At 41.7% G+C, this 27344-nt stretch overlaps 1 protein-coding gene across 1 annotated transcript in view; it reads right to left on the reverse strand.

The window, feature by feature from the left end:
- csmd1a (CUB and Sushi multiple domains 1a) overlaps positions 1-27344 on the reverse strand; it is a 2254753-nt gene that overhangs the window by 81098 nt on the left and 2146311 nt on the right. Inside the window, exons 57-58 of the mRNA XM_072251121.1 lie at positions 12534-12716; positions 991-1167 (exon numbers count right to left, since the gene is read on the reverse strand). Of these exons, the coding sequence (XP_072107222.1) occupies positions 991-1167; positions 12534-12716 (360 nt within the window). The remainder of the gene's footprint in view (positions 1-990; positions 1168-12533; positions 12717-27344) is intronic.

A 27344-nucleotide genomic window follows, 5' to 3' on the forward strand; every position in this document is an offset into this window, starting at 1 on the left:
GCTTAACAACATCTTTCTCCACAACTTCTACTCTATCAGTTCTGGTGACCTGGTTCCTATCCGCCTGCAACTCTAGTTAAAACCCCTGTGCAGCACAAACAACCTTCTTGCTAGGATATTAGACCCCTCCAGTTCAAGTGCAAACTGAACTATATCTAGGTGCATATAAATGACATATATCATATGATATATGAATATTTGTATTAATCATGTATGACATATTATAATGTTATGTTTCTGAAATATGTTCAGATACAATAATGCATAAATTTTAAAATGTACAGCATTTTAAATATATATATATATATAAATTTAAAATATATATACCTATATGGTTTAGAAAGTATGCATTATGATCAGAGATTAAGGGAGCTAGGGCTTTACTCTTTGGAGAGAAGGAGGATGAGAGGAGACATGATAGAGGTGTACAAGATAATAAGGGGAATAGATAGAGTGGATAGCCAGCGCCTCTTCCCCAGGGCAGCACTGCTCAATACAAGAGGACATGGCTTTAAGGTAAGGGGTGGGAAGTTCAAGGGGGATATTAGAGGAAGACTTTTTACTCAGAGAGTGGTGGGGCGTGGAATGCACTGCCTGAGTCAGTGGTGGATGCAGATACACTAGTGAAGTTTAAGAGACTATTAGACAGGTATATGGAGGAATCTAAGGTGGGGGCTTATATGGGAGGCAAGGTTTGAGGGTCGGCACAACATTGTGGGCCGAAGGGCCTGTATTGTGCTGTACTGTTCTATGTTCTATATTATATGTGAATATATTTTGTAAAATAATAGAAATACTTTAAATAAATATGAATAATAAAACTAGTAATAAAATAATAACAATAATTTAAAAATAAGCAAATAAATAATGGTTAGAATAAGAATAAATACACAAACTTGGATCACGCTTGGGGATAGAAGAAGGAATGAGGCAGGATGGGAATATGGGCATTTTTAATGTGCCTTATGCATTTTCATTTGCAGCGCCAACCTGTGCAATCAGGCGCTGATCCTGTCCACGTTCCATTTGCGGTACAGTGCCGTGTTGTGAGCCCAGATGTTTTATAACCTTCCCGGCAGGCATAAGTTATGGAGCTGGAGAAGAGAATACCGTCGCTGTAAACTATTCTCGCATTTTCTGGTGTACCAGGATTCCCACATGACACAGCTACAACAGATGGAAGGAAGGTATTAGTATCCAGGCAGCAATGACATTGAGAGCACTTCAAGGTACAAGCATGTCCTTTGGGAAGTTGCAACTTCGAGGATGATGTAGGTGAAACAATTTATCCTACACCTGTAGTGTTGAGAGCATCATTTAACAATTTAAAATATTGACAAAAAATCTAATTTCTATTCATGAGCTGTTGGCTTCTCTGTATGTTACCACCCCTCCAACAGATATTCTGAATGAACTATCTCTCAGTATCTAACTCTTCATTCATCTAATTTGAAATTCTTCCTTAGACACTTAGTGGCCGCTTTATTAGGTACACCTGTACACCTGATTATTAATGGAAATATATAATCAGTTGATCATGTTGCAGCAACTCTATGCATAAAAGCATGCAGACATGGTCAAGAAGTTCAGTTGTTGTCCAGACTAAACATTAAAGTGGGGAAGAAATGTAATCTAAGTGATTTTGACTGTGGAATGATTGTTGGTGCCAGGCAGGGTGGTTTGAGTATCACAGAAACTGCTGATCTCCTGGGACTCACTTTCAACAGTCTCTTCATTTTTAAATCTTTTTATTAATATATAATCTTCTACAGCTATAAAATACAGAAATTCAACAAATTAGTATATGTAATTAATAAAGCTGATGGAAAAAACTTATGTATGCTAATTAAAAAATTAATAAAAGGAAAAGAAGGAAAAAAGAGAACCCCAGCTAACTAAAAAAAAAACCCACTAACTATAAAACAGAAAGGGAAAAAAAAACATTAGGAACCAACTCCTGGAGCAATACGTCTCACAATCATTTATATATATATAAAAGAAGAAAAAGAAAACCACCACCAAATCACATTTATATAACATAAAATTGGAAAGAAACCATATAAATTGATTCAAATTAAATGATAATATTTAGCAAAAGAGCCCCACCTTCTCTCAAAATCAAATCGGGGATCAAAAGTTCTACTTCTAATTTTTTCTAAACTAAGACATAACATTACTTGGGAAAACCATTGAGTTATTGCAGGAGCGGAGGTATCTTTCCACTTCAATAAAATAGCTCTTCTTGCTAACAATGTAACAAATGCAATTACATGTTGGTTTGAAAATGAAATACCCTGAATGCGATGCGGAACTATTCCAAATAGAACAGTCAATGTATTAGGTTGTAAATTAATTTTCAAAGCTTTAGAAATTGTAGAAAATAAGGATTTCCAAAAAGATTTCAATGAGGGACATGACCAGAACATATGTGACAAAGTAGCTACTTCATTTTTGCACCTATCACAATAATTATCCATATTAGGAAATATTTTGGATAGCCTCTCCTATGTTAAATAATAACGGTGAACAATTTTAAGCTGAATTAAACAACGATTGGCACATATCGAAGAAGAATTAACCATTTTCAGAACTCACAACCAATCTTCATTAATAAAAGTCATATTAAGTTCTCTCTCCCAATCTTGTTTAATCTTGTTTTTTTAAAGAACTGCTCGGGGAGAAGGGTCTGCAACTGCGCAGGCGCGTGACGTAGCGCGCCAAGGTTTAAAAAGGGAAAGTTTCAGTGGTTCTTGTTTCAGTCGAAGCAAGTAGCTGAAGAACTGAGCGGAAGAATTTCGGGTCGAAAAAGTCGTTTTTTTTTAAAGAACTGCTTGGGGAGAAGGGTCTGCACTGCGCAGGCGCGTGACGTAGCGAGCCAAGGTTTAAAAAGCAGACCACCATATACAGCGGCCATCGTTGTAGCGGCCGTCGTCGGAGTGGACTGAGTCAGAGTGGGGCGGCTTTGGCTCAAACAGGCTTCGGTGAGAACAGGCACAGGCCAGGGTAGGTTCCAGTAAGTTTTTTGTTCAGATTGTCTAGCGTAGAGAGAATGCCAGGCAGAATGTTGGAATGCTCCTCTTGCAGGATGTGGGAAGTCAGGGAGCCCTTTGGTGTCCCTGACAATGACACCTGCAAGAAGTGCATCCAGCTGCAGCTCCTGACAAACTGCGTTAGGGAACTGGAGCAGGAGCTGGATGACCTGCGGATCACTCGGGAGAATGAGGAGATTATAGATCGTAGCTACAGGGAGGTAGTTACGCCAAAGGAGCAGAGGACAGGAAATTGGGTCACTGTCAGGCGAGGGAAGAGGAAAGGGCAGGCAGAGCAGGGTTCCCCTGTGGCCATTCCCCTCAGCAACAAGTATACCGCATTGGATACTGTTGGGGGGGATGACTTATCTGGGACTAGCTGCAGTGGCCGGATCTCTGGCACTGAGTCTGGCTCTGCAGTGCAGAAGGGAGGGGGGAAAAAGAGGAGAGCGGTAGTGATAGGGGACTCGATAGTTAGAGGTGCAGATAGGAGGTTCTGTGGTCGTGACAGAGAATCCAGGATGGTTTGTTGCCTCCCAGGTGCCAGGGTCAAGGATGTCTCTGATCGATTGCATGACATTCTGAAGTGGGAGGGTGACCAGCCAGATGTCGTGGTGCACATAGGCACCAATGACATAGCAAGGAAGAGTGAAGAGGTCCTGGACAGTGAGTACAGAGAGCTTGGTAGGAAGTTGAAAAGCAGGACCTCAAGGGTGGTAATCTCAGGACTGCTACCTGTGCTAAGTGCCAGTGAGGGTAGGAATAGGATGCTCTGGAGGAGGAACAAGTGGCTGAGGAACTGGTGTAGGGGGCAGGGTTTCAGATTTCAGGATCATTGGGACCTCTTCTGGGGCAGGTGGGACCTGTACAAGAGAGACGGGTTACACTTGAACTACAGGGGGACCAATATCCTTTCAGGGAGGTTTGTTAGTGCTATTGGGGAGGCTTTAACCTAGATTTGCAGGGGGATGGGAACCAGAGTGCCAGAGCTGACAGTGTGGCTGGGGTGAAAATAAATGATACTGAAAGTTTAAGCAAATCCGCTGATAGAAAAGTTGTGAGTGGTGGTAAAAATCTTCTGAGGTGTATATATTTCAATGCTAGGAGTATTGCGGGGAAGGGGGATGAGTTGACGGCGTGGATTGACACGTGGAATTATGATGTTGCAGCAATTAGTGAAACTTGGCTACAGGAGGGGCAGGACTGGCAGCTTAATATTCCAGGGTTCCGATGTTTCAGATGTGATCGAGGTAGAGGAATGAAAGGTGGGGGAGTAGCATTGCTTGTTAGGGAAAATATTACAGCAGTGCTCAGGCAGGACAGATTAGAGGGCTTGTCTACTGAGTCCTTATGGGTGGAGCTGAGAAACGGGAAAGGTATGGCCACATTAGTGGGATTGTATTACAGACCACCCAATAGTCAACGAGACTTGGAAGAGCAAATCTGCAGAGAGATAGCAGACAACTGCAGGAAACATAAAGTTGTGGTGGTAGGGGATTTTAATTTTCCATACATTGATTGGGACTCACATACTGTTAGGGGTCTAGATGGTTTAGAGTTTGTAAAATGTGTTCAGGAAAGTTTTCTAAATCAGTATATAGAGGTACCAACTAGAGGGGATGCAATATTGGATCTCCTGTTAGGAAACGAATTAGGGCAAGTGACAGAAGTCTGTGTAGGGGAGCACTTTGGTTCCAGTGATCATAACATCATTAGTTTCAGTTTGATCATGGACAAGGATAGATCTGGTCCTTAAGTATAGGGTTGAGGTTCTGAACTGGAAGAAGGCCAAATTTGAAGAAATGAGAAAGGATCTAAAAAGCGTGGATTGGGACAGGTTGTTCTCTGGCAAAGATGTGATTGGTAGGTGGGAAGCCTTCAAAGGGGAAATTTTGAGAGTGCAGAGTTTGTATGTTCCTGTCAGGATTAAAGGCAAATTGAATAGGAATAAGGAACCTTGGTTCTCAAGGAATATTGCAACTCTGATAAAGAAGAAGAGGGAGTTGTATGAAATGTACAGAAAACGGGGTAAATCAGGTGCTTGAGGAGTATAAGAAGTGCAAGAAAATACTTAAGAAAGAAATCAGGAGGGCAAAAAGAAGACATGAGGTTGCCTTGGCAGTCAAAGTGAAGGATAATCCAAAGAGCTTTTACAAGTATATTAAGAGCAAAAGGATTGTAAGGGATAAAATTGGTCCTCTTGAAGATCAGAGTGGTCGGCTTTGTGTGGAACCAAAGGAAATGGGGGAGATCTTAAATAGGTTTTTTGCGTCTGTATTTACTAAGGAAGCTGGGATGAAATCTATGGAATTGAGGGAATCAAGTAGTGAGACCATGGCAACTGTACAGATTGAAAAGGAGGAGGTGCTTGCTGTCTTGAGGAAAATTAAAGTGGATAAATCCCCGGGACCTGACAGAGTGTTCCCTCGGACCTTGAAGGAGACTAGTGTTGAAATTGCGGGGGCCCTGGCAGAAATATTTAAAATGTCGCTGTCTACGGGTGAAGTGCCGGAGGATTGGAGAGTGGCTCATGTTGTTCCGTTGTTTAAAAAAGGATCGAAAAGTAATCCGGGAAATTATAGGCTGGTGAGTTTAACGTCAGTAGTAGGTAAGTTATTGGAGGGAGTACTAAGAGACAGAATCTACAAGCATTTGGATAGACAGGGGCTTATTAGGGAGAGTCAACATGGCTTTGTGCGTGGTAGGTCATGTTTGACCAATCTGTTGGAGTTTTTCGAGGAGGTTACCAGGAAAGTGGATGAAGGGAAGGCAGTGGATATTGTCTACATGGACTTCAGTAAGGCCTTTGACAAGGTCCCGCATGGGAGGTTAGTTAGGAAAATTCAGTCGCTAGGTATACATGGAGAGGTGGTAAATTGGATTGGACATTGGCTCGATGGAAGAAGCCAGAGAGTGGTGGTAGAGAATTGCTTCTCTGAGTGGAGGCCTGTGACTAGTGGTGTGCCACAGCGATCAGTGCTGGGTCCATTGTTATTTGTCATCTATATCAATGATCTGGATGATAATGTGGTAAATTGGATCAGCAAGTTTGCTGATGATACAAAGATTGGAGGTGTAGTAGACAGTGAGGAAGGTTTTCAGAGCCTGCAGAGGGACTTGGACCAGCTGGGAAAATGGGCTGAAAAACGGCAGATGGAGTTTAATACTGACAAGTGCGAGGTATTGCACGTTGGAAGGACAAACCAACGTAGAACATACAGGGTTAATGGTAAGGCACTGAGGAGTGCAATGGAACAGAGGGATCTGGGAATACAGATACAAAATTCCCTAAAAGTGTCGTCACAGGTAGATAGGGCCGTAAAGAGAGCTTTTGGTACATTGGCCTTTATTAATCGAAGTATTGAGTATAAGAGCTGGAATGTTGTGATGAGGTTGTATAAGGCATTGGTGAGGCCGAATCTGGAGTATTGTGTTCAGTTTTGGTCACCAAATTACAGGAAGGATATAAATAAGGTTGAAAGAGTGCAGAGAAGGTTTACAAGGATGTTGCTGGGACTTGAGAAACTCAGTTATAGAGAAAGGTTGAATAGGTTAGGACTTTATTCCCTGGAGCGTAGAAGAATGAGGGGAGATTTGATAGAGGTATATAAAATTATGATGGGTATAGATAGAGTGAATGCAAACAGGCTTTTTCCACTGAGGCAAGGGGAGAAAAAAACAGAGGACATGGGTTAAGGGTGAGGGGGGAAAAGTTTAAAGGGAACATTGGGTGGGGGGCTTCTTCACACAGAGAGTGGTGAGAGTATGGAATGAGCTGCCAGACGAGGTGGTAAATGCGGGTTCTTTTTTAACATTTAAGAATAAATTGGACAGATACATGGATGGGAGATGTATGGAGGGATATGGTCCGTGTGCAGGTCAGTGGGACTAGGCAGAAAATGGTTCGGCACAGCCATGAAGGGCCAAAGGGCCTGTTTCTGTGCTGTAGTTTCTATGGTCCTATGCAGTGAGAGGTTATCTTTTTGTAGTAAAAATAAATTATAAATTCTACCAATGGAGCCTCTGACTAAGGGATTCATATTCAAAATGGTGTCCAACAAATCAGATTCTTGCATATATGGAAACGTAGAAACATATTTTTGTAAAAGATATCTAACCTGTAAATATTGCAAGAAATGTGTGTGAGAGAGAGAGAGAGAATATTTACTAATTAACACTTCAAAAGACATCAATTGACCATCGTTAAATAAATCTGCAAGAGAACAAATCCCCTTATTTCTCCGTTAAAGAAAGATGGGATCAGTAATTGAAGGTTTAAATAGCAAATTTTGAAATACGGGACTAGACAATTTAAATTGTTTAAAATTAAAAGAGTTGCGAAACTGAAACCAATTCCATAAGGACTGTTTAATAACAGGGTAGAAATTTAAATTGGAAATTTTAGCAAGTTGTAAAGGTAATGGAGCTCCTATCAGTGAAGTTAAAAAAAATTGATTAATAGCTTTAAATTCCAAATCAATCCAAGCTGGTTTTTGGTACTTATCGAGACAATATAACCAAAAATATAATTGTTGAATATTAACAGCCCAATAATACAATCTTAAATTAGGTAACGCGAGTCCACCATTTTCTTTAGATTTTGTAAATGAAACTTATTAACTCTTGGTTTTTCATTATTCCAAATAAAGGACAAAATAGTAAAATCAATTTGATCAAAAAATTTTTGGTTAGAAAGATAGATATATTTTGAAAAATATATAAAAATCTAGGTAAAATCAGCATTTTCACGGCATGAATACGACCTATTAAAGAAAGTGTAAGAGGATTCCATCTGGAAAATAATTGTTTCATAGAGTCCAATAAAGGAACTACATTAGCTTTATAAAGATCCCTATTTTTTTTGTAATGATAATACCCAAATATTTAAAAGAATTCACAATTCTAAATGGAATATCCTTACATATAAAAACAGGAACTCAACAGTCTCTTGAGTTTACAGAAAATGGTACAAAATACAGACATCTGGTGAATGGCAGTTCTATGGGCAAAATCACCTCGTTAATGAGAGAGGTCAGAGGATAATGGCTAGACTGGTTCAAGGTGACAGTAACTCAAACAAGCTTGCATTACAACAGTGGTGTGCAGAAAAGCGTCTCTAAATTCACAACATGTAGAACCTTGAAGTGGTTGGGCTACAGCAGCAGAAGACCATAAACATACACTCAGTGTCCACTTCATTCGGTACACGAGGTGCGAAAAAGTGGCCACTGAGTGTACTATTGTATTTCTTTATTTTCCTGTAAGAAAATAAATCTCAGGGTAGTATATCTATTTATGACATGTGTATTTTGGTAATAATTTACTTTGACTTTGACTATAGCCTTACGTTGACGCCTACTCGTCACATGCAACGTACAGAAGGCTACTGATGCTGGTAACTGGAGCATGAATTGATCTGCTGAGAGACAGATTAGCTTTGTTTGTTACATATACATCAAGCACACAGTGAAATGTATTGCTGAATTAGAGGGCATTGGATATAACAAAAGGTTTTCTCTTCAGCAGCAGAGGCTGAGAGGAGGGTTGATAAAGGTTTATAAGATTATGAGTAGCACAGACAGAACATGTGTGAACTATGTTGAACTGTCTAATACCAGCAGGCTTGTATTTAAGGGTGAGAAGGGATAATTCACAAGGAGATGTGACGGGCAAGTTGTTTTACACAGAGAGTGGTGAATGTCTGGAATGTGCTGCCTGGGGTGGTGGTAGAGGCAGAAACTTCAGGGAGTTTTAAGGTATGATTAGATAGGCACTTGAATGTGAGGAAAACGGAAGGATATTGTGTAAGAAGAAGAGATTAGTTTAGTTGGCCATTCAATTACTAACTTAATTGGTTTGGCACAACATTGTGGGCCGAAGGGTCTGTTCCTGTGCTGTAGTATTCTATGTTCTATGTCTGCATTAAATATAGTCAGCAATGATTGGGCTGAGCAGCGCAAGAGTTGCTATGTTTCTGCAACTCAACCTGATGGCATGAACATAGATTTCTCCAACCCACAACTCACTAATCCTAACCCGTCCATCTGCTGCAGGAAATCAGCAGGTCAAGCAAGCAGCTGGAACGTTGGGGGGAAGGAATTGTCAATATTAGAGATCAGAATCCGCCATGATGAGTTGCTACAGATTTCAGCATCTGTAGCCTTTTTAAAAATGTATTCTTTTACGGGATATGGGCATTGTCAGCTAAGCCAGCATTTATTGCCCATCCCTAGTTGCTCTTGAGAAGGTGGTGATGAGCTGCCTTCTTGAACTGCTGCAGTCCCTGAGGTGAAAGTACACCCACAGTGCTGTTAGGGAGGGAATTCTATGATTTTGACCCAGCAACAATGATGTTATCTACATTGGCTCAAGAACTTGTTTGTCCTAAATCAGAATAACTACATATATTGGGGTGAAAAAGTCCAGGTTGTTCTCCTTGCAACTCTGTTCCAGTCACATCAATGACTAACTATGCTTCTCACCCAGAGCCAGCCATGCCTTATGACGAACACAAACAAAATGCCAGGGAACTCAGCATGTCAGGCAGCATCTACGGAGAAGAATGAACAGTCGATGCTTCAGGCCGAGACCCTTCATCAGGTCTGGAAAGGGAGGGGGAAGAATCCAGAATAAAAACTTGGGGGTAGGGGAAGGTGTACATTAGATGCTGGCAGGTGAAACCAAGTGGGTGGGGGAGGGGGAATGAAGTAAGAAGCTGGGAGGTGACAGGTAGAAAATGTGATAAGAGAAGACAGTGGACCATGGGAGAAGGGGAAGGAGGAAGAGCACCAGGGCAGGCTATGGATAGGTGAGGAGAAGAGGTGGGGGGGCAGAGTTTGGAATTGAAGAAGAAAGAAGGGGAGGAGGAAAATTACTGGTTAGAGAAATCTATGTTCATGCCATCAGGTTGGAGGCTACCTAGACAGAAGGTGAACGGTTGCACCTCCAACCCGAAAATGCCTTATGAGCTCTCCCTTCAGCAAACATCAATTCAACTTCTATTCACTTGGATCTTATTTAATTGAGCAAGGATAGATTCATAGAATACTATAGAACAGAAACAGATCCCTCAGCCTGTCTCACCCAAGCCAATCTATTATTCCATCTTGTGCCACCAACCTGCATCTGCAACATAACCCTTCATATCCCTCCCATCTATGTACCCATCCAAACTTCTCTTAGATATTGAAACTGAAACTGCATCCAACACCTACACTGGCAGCTCATTCCACACTCTCACCACCCTCTGAGTGAAAAAGGACCCCCTCATGTTCCACTTAAACATTTCACCTTCCACCCTTAAATCATGACCTCGAGTTCTGGTCTCACCCAATCTCAGTGAAAAAAGCCTGTTTTCATTTACCCTATCTATACCCTTCATAATTTTGTATCCCTCTTCTTTAAAAACCTTCAGTGACAATTTACACGGTGATTTTGACAAACAGCCACTCCCACACATCAGCAGGATCAAGAAGTTCTGTGATTTGATTTTGAATCTTTAATAATCACAAACGACAAACAACCTCAAGCTTTCAAAATCTAGGAGTCTATGATACAAAACAATCTCAGGTGGAACCATGGAGTTACACATCACAGAAATAGTCCCTTTGGCCCAACAGGTCCAAGTGGAAGAAGATTGCCATCCCTCTAAACCTGCCCTATCCACGTACCTTCCCAACTGTCTTTTAAATTTTATTAATGTACCATCTTGAAAACTTCCTCTGGCAGTTCGTACCATAGACTGGTCTCCCAACTCTGACCAGGTTGACCAATACAAAAGTCCAAAGGAAGGAGGTTACAAAAGGATAACATAGTAACATTCTGAGTGGTTGGTGCATCACCTTACAGTGTCAGTTTTCATCAATTGGGGGTTGAATTCTTGCTTCTGCCTATTCCTATTTCTTATGTTCTTATGAACTTGTATATTCTCCCTGCGATTATGTGGCTTTCCTCTGGGTGCTCAGTTTGATCCCATATTCCAAAGACGTACAGGAGGGTTAGTGAGTTGTGGGCAAGCCATTTATTTATTAAAATGTGGCCACATTTTAATTCCACATCCCATTCCCATTCTGATAAGTCTATCCATGGCCTCCTCTACTGTAAAGATGAAGCCACACTCAGGTTGGAGGAATAACACCTTATGTTCCGTCTGGGTAGCCTCCAACCTGATGGCATGAACATTGACTTCTCTAACTTCTGCTAACGCCCCACCTCCCCCTTGTACCCCATCCGTTATTTATATACACACATTCTTTCTCTCACTCTCCTTTTTCTCCCTCTGTCCCTCTGACTATACTCCTTGCCCATCCTCTGGGTTTTTCCCCCCTCCTCCTCTTCTTTCTCCCTGGGCCTCCTGTCCCATGATCCTCTCATATCCCTTTTGCCAATCATCTGTCCAGCTCTTGGCTCCATCCCTCCCCCTCCTGTCTTCTCCTATCATTTTGGATCTCCCCTCCCCCTCCCACTTTCAAATGTCTTATTAGCTCTTCCTTCAGTTAGTCCTGACGAAGGGTCTCGACCCGAAATGTTGACTGTACCTCTTCCTAGAGATGCTGCCTGGCCTGCTGCGTTCACCAGCAATTTTGATGTGTGTTGCTTGAATTTCCAGCATCTGCAGAATTCCTCATGTTTGCGTATTTACTTCAAGATACAGTGCAGAACAGGCCCTTCCAGCCCAACAAGCTGCACTGCCCAGCTACCCACCTATTGAACCCTAGCTTGATGTTGTACTGTACCCCCTGTATATCATGGACTGTGTTATTTGTTGACATAAATGACATTTCACCGTACGTTTTGATGTACAAGTAGAAATAAAGCTACTCTTAAAAAAAAGCAGTGACATTTCACATCAGCATTACTGATTCCAGAGCCTATTTAAAAACTATGCCAGTCCAATTGAAACTAAAATATATATATGGGTAGGGTTAGTGAGTTGTGGGCATACTATGTTGGCCACTGAAGCATGGCAACTTTTGCAGGCTGCCCAGCATAATCCTTGCTGATTTGATATGATGCCAACTATGCATTTCACTGTATGTTTCAATGTATATGTGATGAATAAAGATAATCTTTCTATATTGTCTTCTGAACACAGTATGCAAGTGTTGTAATGTGCCAGTTGTAAATATTTTAAAATGTTCCTAATGTCTGTCTTAACTATGCATGTAAGTGAATCCTTACGCAAATAATTTTTCATAAAATACAAGTAGTTGATTTTGTAGACATTTGTTCGGTGGAGTCAGTTGTGTAATAGGCAATGACCTTGCTCCTAAAGAGAAAAAAAGATGTTAAAGATTAAAGATTAGCTTTATTTGTCACGTGTGCATTAAAACATGTGCCACGTTTGCTCATAAGGCATGCTCTATAATCTAGGCAATATCCTGGTAAGTCTCCTCTGCACCGTCTCTAAAGCTTTCACATCCTACCTATGAAGTCTTCCTTTGTTTTTGTTGATGATCTTGGGTTCAATTATTTTCTATTCATTTGTCTTACCACAATGCCTACCTTCACACACTGGTTGAATTCCTGACCAGGATCCATCTGGTTTGCAGGATCGTTCCGAAGATCCTCTTAGTATATAACCAGCTTCACAGTTAAAGCGCAGGAGACTCCTTATCTTGAACTCATCACCTAGTCTTGAACCATGAACTGGGATGCCAGGATCTCCACATAAGCCAGCACTATCACCTATAAGGAAGCACAGATGGACATATTATTCAAACTAACAATATTGGCGAAGTTAACATTTTGATATGGTTCTAATGGAGATACAGCAAACATATATTTAACTGATACTTTAAGTTGGCCATGGCCAAGATTCAAGGTGGCAACTTCTGTTCACTAGTGTATTCAGACATGGTACAGAAACATAGCGCTTTGCGATGCCAGCAACTTGGGTTCAATTCCTACTTCAGTCTGTAAGGAGTTTGTACATTCTCCCCATGACTAACATGGGTTTCCTCTGGGTGCTCCAGTATCCTTCCGCATTCCAAAAATGTATGAGTTAATTAGACACACGTGGTTAATAAGTTGGCACAGTCTCATTGGGTTGAAAGCACCTGTTACTATGCTGTAATGCTAAATAAATATAAAAATGTTTCAAAGGCAAGATGCAACTAAAGAAGTGCAATTTTAATAACTACTTTGAGTGCAGTCAAATGCAATAAAGAAATGTTAAACCAGTCACAACATTCTGGAAAAGTCCAAAAGCTGGAAGATTGGAAATCAAAAGCAGAAAATGCTGGAAATACTCAGCAGGTCAGACAGCATCTGTGGGTGGAGAAACGGTTAACATTGCAGGTCCCAGACCTTTTGTCAGATCACTGAAAGGAACAGAAACAAGATAGCTTTCATTTGGAGAGAAGGTGGGAGAGGGCAGGTTAGAACAGGGGAAGTATCACTTATAGGGTGAGACCAGATGAATTAATGAGGGCATTTTAATGTTCTACTCCAGTACAGTTACAACAAATCCCATCACAAACTGAAGGAACAACACTGCATCTAAGAGAAGTTTGAATAAGTACATGGATTAGAGGGGTTAAGGCTATGGTCCAGACGTGGGTCATTGTGAAAAGGCAGAATAATAGTTCAGCATGGACGAAATAGACTGTAGTACTCTTTGAGCTGCCCACACAGAGACAGCCCTCCAGCGTATAACATCCTGCTTCACAGAGGCTGCTGAGCTCTTCAGACTGGAAGTCAGCTTGAAGAAGACAGAAGTTCTCCATCAGCCTGCACCTCAGGAAGACTACCACCTTCCCTGCATCACCATCGGTGAGGTAGAGCTGAAGACAGTCCACCAGTTCAGCTACCTGGGATGCACCATCTCATCAGATGCCAGGATCGACAAAGAGATTGACAACAGACTGGCAAAGGCAAACAGCACATTCGGCAGGCTGTACTAAAGAATCTGGAACACCAAACATTTGAAGGAAGGCACAAAGGTCAGCGTGTACAGAGCTGTTGTACTGATCACTCTCCTGTACAGCTCCGAGTCATGGGTCACCTACTGTCACCACCTACGACTCCTTGAACGTTTTCACCAGCGCTGCCTCCACAACATCTTCAACATCCACTGGAGTGACTTTGACAGCAATATCGAAGTCCTCAAACAGGCGGAGATCACCAGCATCAAGGCCATGCTGTTGAAGACGCAGCTGCGCTGGGCAGGGCACATCTCCAGGATGGAGGATCGTCACCAGCCCAAGATTGTGCTGTATGGCGAACTCTCCATTGGCCACCGTGACAGAGAGGCACCGAAGAAGAGGTACAAAGACTCTCTGAAGAAATCCCTTGGTGCCTGTCACATTGACCATTGCCGGTGGTCTAATCTAGCCTCCAATTGCGAGGCCTGGCAACACACCATTCACCAGTCTGTCTCCTCCTTGGAGAACGCACGCAGGGCTGGCATTGAGGACAAAAGGAGAAGGAGGAAGAACTGTGACACAGCAGCACCAAACCCAGAACAGAATTTCCCTTGCAGCCGCTGTGGCTGGACCTGCCTGTCCCGTATTGGCCTCATCAGCTATCAGCGAGCCTGCAGCAGACATGGGCAGCCCCCTTCCTAAACCTTCGTTCACGAAGCCAAGCCATGATGATGATGAGTGTTCTTTGAACCTATGACTCCATCTTCTGACTGGGCATATTGTAGTCTGCATGACTCTATAGAAAAGGCCATATCTTTATGTATTATTTTTAATTTTAGAAATACAGCATTGTAACAAGCCCTTCCAGTCCAACAAATCTGCACTGTCCAATTACTTCCATGAGACCAATTAACTCAGCTGTACATCTTAGGAATGTGGTAGGAAACTGGAGCTCCTGGAGGAGATCCACACAGTCATGTACAAACTACTTACAGACAGCGGCCGAATCTGACCCTGGGTCACTGGTGCTGTCATAACTGCTCTGCTGCCCTAGTTCAGTCCTTCTTTCTGTCTGTATCAGAATCAACCATTTTAGTCTGTCATCATTTTGGCCAGGTTTTCACATTCTGTTTATGTCATCCACAGCCTCATCAGTTACAAGGCTTTGCACAAAGAAGCTTAGTGTGCCTGTAACTACCCCCATTAACCCATTTGATCTCTCCCAATCAGAGATATTCCATTTGTTATACCCACTGCTCCCCTACCTTCTCTGCTACTGAATACTCAAAGAATCATAGAACACTATAGCACGTAATCAGACTATTCAGCCCATCTAGTCCATGCCGATCTATTAATCTGCCTCGTCCTATTGACTCGCAGCTGGATACAGCCCTCTATACACCTCCTATCCAAATTTCTGTTAAATGTTGAAATCGAACTCGCATCCAATAACTTCCACAGGCAGCTCTTCCCACACTCTCAACACCCTCTGAGTGAAGATGTTCTCCCTCATCTTCCCCTAAAATATTTCATCCATCACCCTTAACCCATGACCTCTCGTTCTAGTCCCACTCAACTACAGTGGAAAAATTCTGCTTGCATTTACCCTATCTATACCCCTCATAATTTTGCATACTATCAATCTAACCCGATATTTCAAATCCAATATCTTAACTCTCTCCCCTCAACAGACACTGCTTGTCCTGCTGAGTGTTTCCAGCATTTTCTGATTTTGCACTATGTAACTCACAGGAAGCTGAGGTTAGTCAAACACCTCCCCATCATGAGTAAACATTAAACACTGTTTTCAATTCCCTCTGTTAGACAAGGAGGATTTTCTTTGCTATAATTAAAAAAAATTATAAACTCAGTGAAATATATTGCCCTAATAATTTTGGCACATACAGAACAAAGAAACTATTCATGCCACAATTTCCTCATTAAATTCTATGCAAGGAATCTGTAATACAAAACTGTGTAGAACAATTAAATTAGATGGGTATTAATTTGTTCACCACTTAAGGACCCATATCTCTGAAGTAGCTTCCTAAAAGACACAGAAACATATTTTCCAAAATATAACAAACAAAATCACTCTGAAAGTGTGCCTTTCTGCAGAAAATTAAATACACACAATGGTTAAATACAGAAGCAAAACTTAGGTTATCAGTGGTCAGGGAATAGTTGAATCAGTTATCACTGACCACCTATAGAATGCAGCTGAAAGCCCGAGAACAATATCACCAAATGCCCTTATAAAACTTTTTGAGGATCAACTGGAAGGATGGATGCACTGACAAAAGCATACTGGAGGAGGCCAACATGAACAGCATCTCCAGCACGATAAAGCAACACCAACTCCAATGGATAGGTAATATCATCCGGATGCCTCACTCACATCTCCACAAACAGATTCTTTACTCCCAGTTGAAGAAAGGTCAGTGAGCCTCCAGTGGGCAAAGGAAACAGTTCAAAGATAACATGAAAATCAACCTCCAGTAAGCCAACACTACATCTAAAAACTGGGAAGACTGAACACCCAATAGATGCACCTGGCGGAAATCTGTTCAAGAGCGAGCTGTGAGTCTTGAGAATGACCTTTGCTGTGCCACAGCTGCGAAAGAGGAGAATGAACAACCAAAGGACCAAACCACGAACCACAGTCACCACTTACTCTTGCCCACACTGCACCAGAGTATGCGGAATGTTGATCGGCCTCTACAGCCACCAATAGACAAACCCTTAGCAGAAGATCATACTTGATTCGAGTGATTGCACCATTATCAGTAGACACATAATACTCAGTAATTATGCCATAATCTTTGTTTTCTCTTATTAGAAGTCTTTCCCTTTATCGTGACCTGTCACACATGAAGCCCAGGCCTGGATGGAAAGAAAAGCAATTAAAATCCTGAACAGATAACATTTTGTTCCTCAATTTGCATTAAGTGCCATACTCCTTGTGCATTATTTCAAAGACTGGATCAATAGCAAGATAGAAAATTAAATTTAAGATTTGGCCAACATTTTGTAAGTATCCTAGCAATGCTTTGAAGCATGATGATAAATGTGCATAAATTAAACCAGGCGTCACAGTAGCATACATACAAAATGCTGTCTGGCCTGCTGCGTTCCACCAGCATTTTGTGTGTGTTGCTTGAATTTCCAGCATCTGCAGGTTTTCTCATGTTTGCCATAGCTATCTGTAAGGAATTCGTATGTTTTCCCCATGAGTTTCCTCCTGGTGCTCCAGTTTCCTCCCACGGTCCAAAGATGCACCTGTTAGTAGGTTAACTTGTCATTGTAAATTGCCCAGTGATTGGTCCAGGGTTAAACAGATGGCTTGCTGAGCAGCACTCATTCCACATTTGTAACGAGAAGAAGTTCCCCACTCCCCAGCCATATATATAGTGTGGTGCTCCAGGGGGAAGGGGTGTAGTTAACAGCTTGCTCCAGAGTTCTGAATAATCAGAGCTACTTATTGTTCCTGTTTTAAAATACTTTTCTGGCATTATGGTGGGATGTTCAAGTTTATTTATTGTTACATTTCATCTTGGGTTATACAGTTATTTGCATGTGTGTTTGTGGGTCACCCTGACTGTAACCGGGGGGGGGGGGGGGGGTGATCATCACCTCCGCCATTTGTACGTGACTGAGTGGGTTCTCTCCCCGGGTCATAGCCCCCCCCCCCCGCCGTCTGTTTTGTGCTTGTCACAATAAAGATGCCAGTTGAGATAAACAAGCTTTTCTCGCCTGTTATCATGGACAGAATGCTCGCCACAATATATATTGGTTGATTAAGCATTTCAATGATTAAATACAGCTATATGTAAAAAATCTCTTTATTGCATACATCATGATGCTATCACATGATACATGCGCTTGAAGTATACATCCGTATTTTCAGACTCCCTTGAGTTTCTTGAATTAGTTTAATATTCTGAAGTTGCAAAACATAACACTTATAATTGTGTATACCCCTATGAAATCCACCCTCACCCCCCCATTCTACTCCGCACCTGGGAATAATGTCCTAACCTATTCAACCCTTCGGTGTGTGTGAGGGGCAGGTAGGAAGATGGAAAGCGGCTTGTTTTTCTGTGTTTCTTTTGTCGTTGCTGCCTGTGCTATTCTGCTTCTATCGTGGGTATGTTATGTTTGTGCCAGATGTGTGGCGATATTTGCAGACCTTCGCCCAGCATATCCTTAGGTTGTGTTGGTTAATAACTTAAAAGACACATTTCACTGTGATAAATAATTCTGAATCTCAATGGGCATAACTCAGTTCTTCAAGTCCCAGCGCCATCTGTGAAAATCACTGCAGTGCTGTTCTTACTAGAGCTAAGAAGAAAGAAGTGACCTCATTGAAATCTGTAAGAATACAGAAAAGGCCAGATGGGAAGGGTGTTTCATATTGTGGGGGGAGTTTAGGACCAGAGGTCAGAGCCTCTGAATAAAAAGACAGAGATGAGGAGGAATTTCTTTAGCCAGAGAGTGGTGAATCTGTGGAATTCATTGTTACTGACAGCTGTGGAGGCCAAGTCATTGAGTACATTTAAAGTGAAAGTTGATAGGTTCTTGATTAGTAAGGCCGTAAAATGTTACAGGAAGAAGGCAGGACAAGGGGGTTGAGGAGGAATATAAATCAGCGATGATGGAATGGTAGAGCAGACTTGATGGGCTTAATGGTCTATGGTATAAATTGTGTTTTTGTCAAGGAGAAGCCTGTGATCATCAAAAGTTTATTGGATTTGCTGTCATCTTGTAATCTATGTGGTCAGTTTTCCTTTCCCTTGTTGACAGTAAGCTAAAAGAAGCTGTTCTGCATCCAGCCCCAGCATACACTGGGGCTGTCACATTGCCACTATGACCTTGGATTCTATTGGCTCAGCACTTTACATCTTGCTCTGACATACCCTTACACACAGCAGCCTGCTGAGATTCCGGCATCTGATTGTTCCCCAGCATCTGGAATGAAGTCTGACCCTGCTGAAAGTCTTCTTCACTCCTACACTTCCTCCCTCTTCTCGTAGTTTGTCCATCTGTCTGTAACTTCTGCTTGTTCTCCTAGTGAGGCTGTATTCTCAGCGAGTGCCTACTGAAACCCCGTAAACAGCCCTGAATTGTGAAAATGACTTTCAAATTCTGAAACTGAAGACAGATTACAGAATCTGAAGGCAGAATACTGGGTTAATGGCTGCATTCTTAACAATGTGGGATTTATGTTCTTAGATCCCTCAAAGTCGTGAGATTGAGTTCTAAAATACTCCAGGTAAGGAGGAGTGATAGGCAGATAAGGGTGGGAATGATGTCAGAAAATGGAATTCAGTGCCACTCCCTTTCCTGGCTCAGAAAAAGGGTCCCAGACTTGAAGCCATTACTGTTTCTCTTTTTAAAGAGGATCTTCGAAATGAAAATCTCCCGGCAGCCAGCCATTTCAATTCCACTTCTCGTACTCGCACTGACATGTCTGTCCAGAGCCTGCTCCACTTTCTATGCTCTGTAGTAGCTCATGATGTCGTGCTGACCTTTTAACCTAATCTAACATCAATCCTTACCCTTCCCTCCTACATAGCCATCTATTTCTCTACTATCCATGTGCCCATCTGAGTTTTTTTTTAATGCCCCAATGTATCTGCCTGTACCGCCACCTGTACCAGCACATTCCACGCACTCACTACTCTCTGTGTACAAAACCTACTTCTGCCATCCCCTATACTTTCCTCCACTCATCTTAAAATTATGCCCCCCCCATACTAGCCATTTCAACCTGAAGAAACTGTCACCAGCTATCCATTCAATTTTTACCTCTTATCATTGACACAAGCGATTTGGTAGATGCTGAAAACCCAGAGCAACACACACACACAAATGCTGGAGGAACTCAGCAGGTCAGGCAGCATACATGGAGAGGAGTAAATAATTGATATTGCTGGCTGAGATCCATTATCATTGCGTGTGTTATGCCTTTTATTATCTTGTCACCTCTCATCCTCCTTCACTCCAAAGAGAAAAGCCCTAACTCGCTCAACTTTTTCATATAAGGCATGCTTTCTAATACTGACAGCATCCTGGTCAATCTCAAAAGCTTCAACATCCTTCCTATATTGAGGCAACCATAACTGATCTGTCTAATCAGAGTTTTATAGAGCTGCAACATAAACTATATCTCTTGAACACAACCTTCCATTTCAACTGCTTTAATCAGAACTTTGACCTGAACTGGAGGTCTGTCTCTTTCTACTTGTCCCTCTTTCTCAAATACTTCAAAATTCAAAATTGAAAGTATATTATCAAAGTACATATTTTATTTTTATTTTGAGATACCACATGGTAATAGGCCCTTCTGGCCCAATGAGTCCATGCTGTCCAATTACACCCACATGACCAATGAACCTACTGACACATACGTCTTTAGAATGTGGGAGGAAACTGGAGCACTGGAGAAAACTCACTTGGTCACTGGAGAATATACAAACTCCTTACAGAGCGTGGAGGGAACTGGGCCCAGGTGGCTGACGCTATAAAACATAACACTAATTGCTATGCTACTCCGCTGCCCCAAGTACAACCATACGGTTGCCAGGATTGAAATGTCTCATACCAGAGGGGATGCATTGAAGGTGAGAGGAGGTAAGTTCAAAGGAGATGTGAGGGACAAGGTTTTACACATAGAGAGGTGGATGTCTGGTCTAGTGGTAGAAGTAGATACAGTAGGGACTATTAAGAGGTGTTTGAATAGACTTATGAATGTGAGGAAAATGGAAAGATATAGACATTGTTTAGGCAGAGGGGCCTAGTTAGTTTGCCCATTTGATTACTAATTTAATTTGAATGGCACAACATTGTGGGCACAACTGTGTTCTATATACTACCCCGAGAATTATTTTCTTTGCAACCAAATTTATTATGCCCATTACCTCAACCGCTCAAGCCCTTGTGACTGCCATCTTATTCTAATCTCAAGTGGCTACACATAGTTATTGTTCACTGGCCCCATTAACAGCATATTAGGTGTTTGATGTTTATTTTGAATGGGTTCCATGGTGTTTCTTTGTTTCGTGGCTGCCTATGGGAGGACGAATCTCGTGGTTGTATACTGTATACATACAGCACTTCGATAATAAATGTACTTTGAATATTCGAATCTTTGAATATCCTGTCAGCTTGGACCAGTCTGACCATTCTCCTCTGACCTCTCTCATTAACAAGGCATTTTCTCTCACAGAACTGCCCCTCACTGGAAGTTTTTTTTTTACACAATTCTCTCTAAACTCTAGAAACTGTTGTGTGTGAAAACCCCAGGAGATCAGCATTTTCTGAGATGTGCAAACTACCCTATCTGGTGTTCCCTGATCGAAGCCATGGAGATCACATTTCATCCTCGTTCTGATGTTTCGTCTGAACAACAACTGAACTTCTTGACCAGGTATGCATATTTTTATGCATTGAGTTGCTGGCATATGATTGGCTGACTAGATAGTTGCATTAACAAGCAGATGTACAGGTATACCAAATAAAGTGGTCACGGAGTGTACGTCAGCATTACTTTTCTTGCTGATTAACTTAAGAGTCTTAAAATCATGACCACACAGAAACAAGCTCTTCGGTCCAACTGCTCTATGCTGACCATTTGGCCCATATCCCTCTCAACCTTTCCTATCCATGAGCATGCATTTGTATCTTTTACTTGTGCTAATATCTACTTCACAACTACTGCTGGATTCAATATTTGCTAAATTTGTTGAACTACCCTCCAGTGTTCACTCAGTGGAAGACACAGGACAACATCCCATGCACCGTCAATCTACAGGTCATGACACTCAGGGACTTGGACTATATTTTTTTTAGTGACTGGATGATTTTCTGCTATAATAGCCATGTGTGTTCAATATATGATGTGCTGTGTGCTGTTGGTAATATGTTTTGCACCTTGGCTCCAGAGGAATGGTGTTTTATTTGGCTATATTCGTGAATGGTTGAATGATAATTAAACTTGAACTTCAATATTGCTACAAATATCTTACAAGAATAAACCGCGAAATGCCTTTCCATTCTTACGCTGTCTATGCGATAAGCAGTGTTTTATTACATTCCTTACAACCAATAGGATTATGGCCATCAAGGGGGCTGCCTGAGATAATACACTACTACAGTAATTGTGGGGCTTCCTTACACAACCCGGCCCCTGCCTGTCCAGCAGCAGAAGGTCACTACACTGTGGTTCTTCCCCACCGGGCCCTTGCAGTGGGGGCATCGAATTTCAGTGCATCCCTCAGCACGTACTCTTGAAGGCTGGAACTTGCCAGTCAGCAGCATTGTTGCATGGACATCTTGCTGTGCTGTCAGACCTAAGGGCCTCTTACAACAAGTTGATGATGTGTCAGCAACAACTGATGCCCGTCTCTGTATATGTGCCTGGGAAGAGCCTGTGGATCAGTCCTCTGTGATGCAGCTGTTTGGGATGAACCGTGTCACAGGCTCTTACATTTTTCCCTACACCCTCTACCCTCTTCACAAACTGATAGTCAACAAAGAGGTGTCTCTCTATCTCTCTCTCTCTAATTTTTTAAATTTCAAAATATACTTTATTCAAAAATAAATTATACAAAATAACCATTCAATAACTTTCCATCCTTTACATACTTTCTCTTATAGTCTGTACATATCCATACTTATGGCCACCCATGTGGCACTCCAGTTGTTCACCTTACCACATCATTGTTGTTGAGGGGTATACTCCCTGCCACCCGACCCCTCCCACTCCCGCGGGTGAAGAAACCTACACTGTGGTCCTTCCCCACCGGGCCCTTGCAGTGGCTGCACCAAGTTTCAGTGCGTCCCTCAGCACGTATTCCTGCAGCCGAGAATGTGCCAGTCGGCAGCATTCTCCCACGGACATCTCCATGTGCTGGTAGATCATCAAGTTTTGGGCCGACCAAAGAGCGTCTTTCACCGAGTTGATGACCTGCCAGCAGCACCAGATGTTTAACTGATTAGGAAACAATGGAAAGATTTTTTGAGACTGACATTCATTTCTTCCTTAAACCTTAGATAGGGAGCTGAACACAAGTAATTCAGGGGAGGTTTATTTGGAACTGAAATTATTTTTCATTTGACTACATAAGTTATTGGAATGACAATTGTGTGTGGGTGTTTATAGATTAGTCGATTTCTTTTAATGGCTTTGATGTTTTGCCAAGCATAAAATTACCTGAAAAATTTGCATTGCAGAACCAAAGGGCATACCTACAGCTCTCGCATGCACCAGCAAGTCCGCTAATAGGTTTATCAGCCAGTTGTTAATTATGTGTCTGAATCATTATATTCAAAACCCAAGCCTCTAGAAAATAATACCATCTGGGAGACAATTCAATGGTAAAAAAAAACCTCAGGTTCATCAAAGCAAATTAATTTATTAACCTGTTATGTGATATTATCGGTGATCTTTTTGCAGAGATAAATATTAGTTAACAGTTTGGAAAGTTACAGATAGGTTGAGTATACAAGTTGGAGCAGCTCAAGAGGGTGGCTTACCTTCACCTCTGCAGAGCTGTCAAAGCAGATTGATTATCAATGTACGCTCCGAAGCCACGTTTTTAGGTATACGTGGACACCTGCTCATTAATGCAAATGTGACAGAAACTCAATGCATAGAAGCATGCAACAAGGTCAAGTAGTACAGTTTTTGTTCAGACCAAACATCAGAATGGGAAGAAAAATGATGTAAATGACTTTGAGCATGGAATGATTTTTTGTGCCAGACGGGGTTATTTGAGCATCTCAGAGACTGCTGATATTCCCTGTGATTTTCACAGAGAGCACTCTCTGGAGTTTACAGAGAATGGTGCAGAAAACAAACAAAAACACATCTAGTGAGTAGCAGTTCTATGGGTGAAATGAGAGAGCTCAGAGGAGAATGACCAGAATGGTTCAAGCTGACAGGAAGGCGACAGCAACAGGTAACCACGCATTACAACAGGAATGTGAAGAAGGGCATTTCTGAACACACAACATATTGAACCTTGAACTGGATGAGCTACAGCAGTGGAGGATCACGAACTTACACTCAGTGGTCACTTTATTAGGTACAGGAGATATCACCACATACTACACTGAGATTCAATTTCTTACAGGCATTTACAGGAAAATAAAGAAATGCAATAGAATTTATTAAAAAAACATAAACAAAGACTGACAAAAGGCGGCAAATTGTGCAAATTTAAAATCAATAAATAAATAATACTGAGAACCTGAGGTGCAATGTTCTTAAAAGTGAGTTTATAGGTTTGAAATCATTGAGGCGAATGTCAGGAACTGACACTATGTTGATTTTGTATTGTCACACAAACTGAGGTACAGTGAAAATCCTGTTCTGCATACTGTCCATACAGATCATTTCATTATATCAGTGCATTAAGGTAGCACAGTTACAGAGAAAGTGCAGTGCAGGCTGACAACTAAAGTGCAAGGCCATGACGAGGTAGACTGTGAGATCAAGATTCTTTCTTATCATACTATCGATCTATTCAATAGGCTTATACCAGTTGGGTAGAACCTGTCCTTGAGCCTGGTGGTATGTGTTGTCAGACCTTTATATCCTCCACCCGATGAGAGGTGAGAGGAATGGGAATGTACAGGGTGGATTGGATCTTTGATTATGTTGGCTGCTTTTGCTGAAGCAGCAAGAAGTGTAGACAGATTCCATGGTGCGTAGGCTGGTTAATGTGATATGCTGAACTGTGTCTACAACTACCTGCAGTTTCTTAAAACTACAATAAGAGCAGTTGCCGTACCAAGCCATGATGCATCTGGATAGGATACCTTCCATTTTACATCAAAGGGGATATTCCAAATGGAGTAGAAGCGCTGGTGCATTGTCTTGGCCATGGTATCTACATACTCGGACCAGGACAGACTACTGGTGATGTCCATTTCAGGGAACTTGAACTTCTCAACTTTTTTCACCTCAACACTATTGAAGCCAACAGCAGAGTATGCACTGCCTGCTTTCCAAATCCTTACGAAAGATGTCACATCTTGAAATGACTCTGAAAGCAGCACCCCAAGTCAATGGGGATAATCATCACCTTGTCTTTGTGTTATAGTTTCAGCTCTGGTTAAGATAGAGTGTGGAAAGACTCTAGGATGAAGGAAATTAATGAAAGTTGATTTGTAACAGGTGGCTTATTGCTCAGATTTTCCATTACTGAATGGTTTAGACTTTGGAATTGCAGAATCACACAGTCATAGGGAGATGAAACACATAAGATAACGCTCCTCATGACCGTACACCCAACATCAAATACTTATTTTCATTATTCCCATTTTTAATCAAAATATAACTTCCACATAAAACTGAGTGGAAAGTGAACGCTGAGGATGTGGCACAGTAGCATAGCAGTAAGCACAAGGCTTTACAACGCCAGTGACCACTGATTGAGGTTCAATTACTGCCACTCTCTGTAAGCAGTTAGTATGTTCTCCAAATGACCACATGATTTTCCTCCATGTCCTCTGGATTCCTCCCATATTCCCAAGGGGTGTGGGTTAGGGTTAGCACAAGAGGTTCTAGGTCTGCTATTTTGATGCTGGACGAACGGCAACAGCACAACCACTGCTAATTTGATTTGATGTAAATGATGCATTTCACTGCATGTTTTGTTATACATGTGACAAATAAAGCTAGTCTTTATCTTTAAAGTAGTAGCATATAGTCAGAAAAGAACAATTAGGCATTGAGAAGATACATCAATAGGAAGAAAGCAGTGAACATTTTCAGCACAGTCCCTGAACTGAACTGACTGTGCACATAAGGAAAGGCTGGGTTAATCTGTGAAAGAGAACCCACATAATGAAAGATACACAGAGGGTGATACCAACTGATTGTAGTAAGGTGTCCATTTCTTCGCTGTGTACTCTCTGCAAGTTATGTAATTTTACTTTTAATTTCAGAATTGCAGGACTGTTGACATCTCAAACATTTCTCAGGTTGGCTTATTTGCCATTTTACCGAACTGTTTCCATCAGTGGGATTGGAGGGCGCCCTCTGTTGTTTGGAGTCAACCATGGATGTTGCGTCCTAGCTGTCTATGTAATACGCAAGCCAGGGCAGCACAGTAGTGTAGTGGTTAGCACAACACTTTACAGTACAGATGACCCTGCTTCAATTCCTACCACTGCCTGTAAGGAGTTTGTATGTTCTCTCTGACTGTGTGGGATTTCTCCGGGTGTTCCGGTTTCCTCCCACAGTCCAAAGATGTATCGGTTGGTAGGTTAATTGGTCATTGTAAATTGTCCTGTGATTAGGCTAGAATTAAATTGGGGAATTGCTGGTGGGCATGGCTTGAAGGGCCTATTCCATGCTGTATCTCAATAAATAAATTTGGAGAGCAAGCTGTTGCCCATGCAGCAGACTCTCCCTCTCTACCCAGCTGATGAATCCAAAGGAACAGCAGGGACCAATACAGTTTGCACCAGCAGTGTTGCCGACATTTCCAGTCAGCATTGAACTCAACATTGGACTGCCTAAGGGACTCCAGCTCCCAATTTTTCCTCGAGGTTTACTCCTGAAGCCTTCCCCATGAGTGGATGTAGCTACAATGTGGTGGAGGTTTGAGATCAGAGTTTTCTTTCTCCTGCCAGTAATGGCTGACAGGCCCCAGCTGCCCAGAGTGACTGGTTTTAAGGCACCAGTGACCCACATTTGCCCTTTATTCTGTCAATAGAAACAGTTCCACCAGGCATAGTAGCTAAGCCTCACATGAAGACCAGGAGCTGGGCTTTGTTGTCAGAGGCTATTTGAGACACATGCCATTGAGAGTAATTTATATGTAGAGAGAGCTCATTCCCACTGCCCTCCACCAGCTATAACATCTTTAAGGAAGTTACAGGAGTGGGGTTGCAGGTCAAGAAATAACTTTATAACAGTCTTGGATAGGATCATGCATAGCTGCTATCTGATTTCTGTCCAGCTATTATGGTTATTTTGTGTCATTAAAAATAAAGTTATATTTCCCCAATACTTTAATAAACCAAGATACAAAATAAATGACAGTTAATTTAATTTTAAACCATAAGTAATTCTTACCAAGAGACAAAAATATATCCATTTAATGTTTTCATTTATGATTTGTCTCATTACTGCAGTACTTTGGAAAACATTAGAAGATTGATGAATCATTGAGATTTACCTCAAGTCTTTTAACTACACTGGGCAAGAATTATTCATAAGTCATGTTAACAATGCGAGTCACTGTAAATCCAAAACCAACTTCCATATACTGCACATGCAAAATAAAATGTGTAAGTCTCATCCAAGATAGTCTGGATGACATAATTGCATTAACGAGCAAGTGTACAGGTGCAACTAATAAAGTGGCCACTGAGTGTGAAGTTAGTGTGTGTCCCTAATGTATTCTGAACTGGCAACCAAAGCTGCCCAGAATGG

Source organism: Mobula birostris, chromosome 2 (assembly GCF_030028105.1).
Source record: "Mobula birostris isolate sMobBir1 chromosome 2, sMobBir1.hap1, whole genome shotgun sequence".
Taxonomy (NCBI): domain Eukaryota; kingdom Metazoa; phylum Chordata; class Chondrichthyes; order Myliobatiformes; family Myliobatidae; genus Mobula; species Mobula birostris.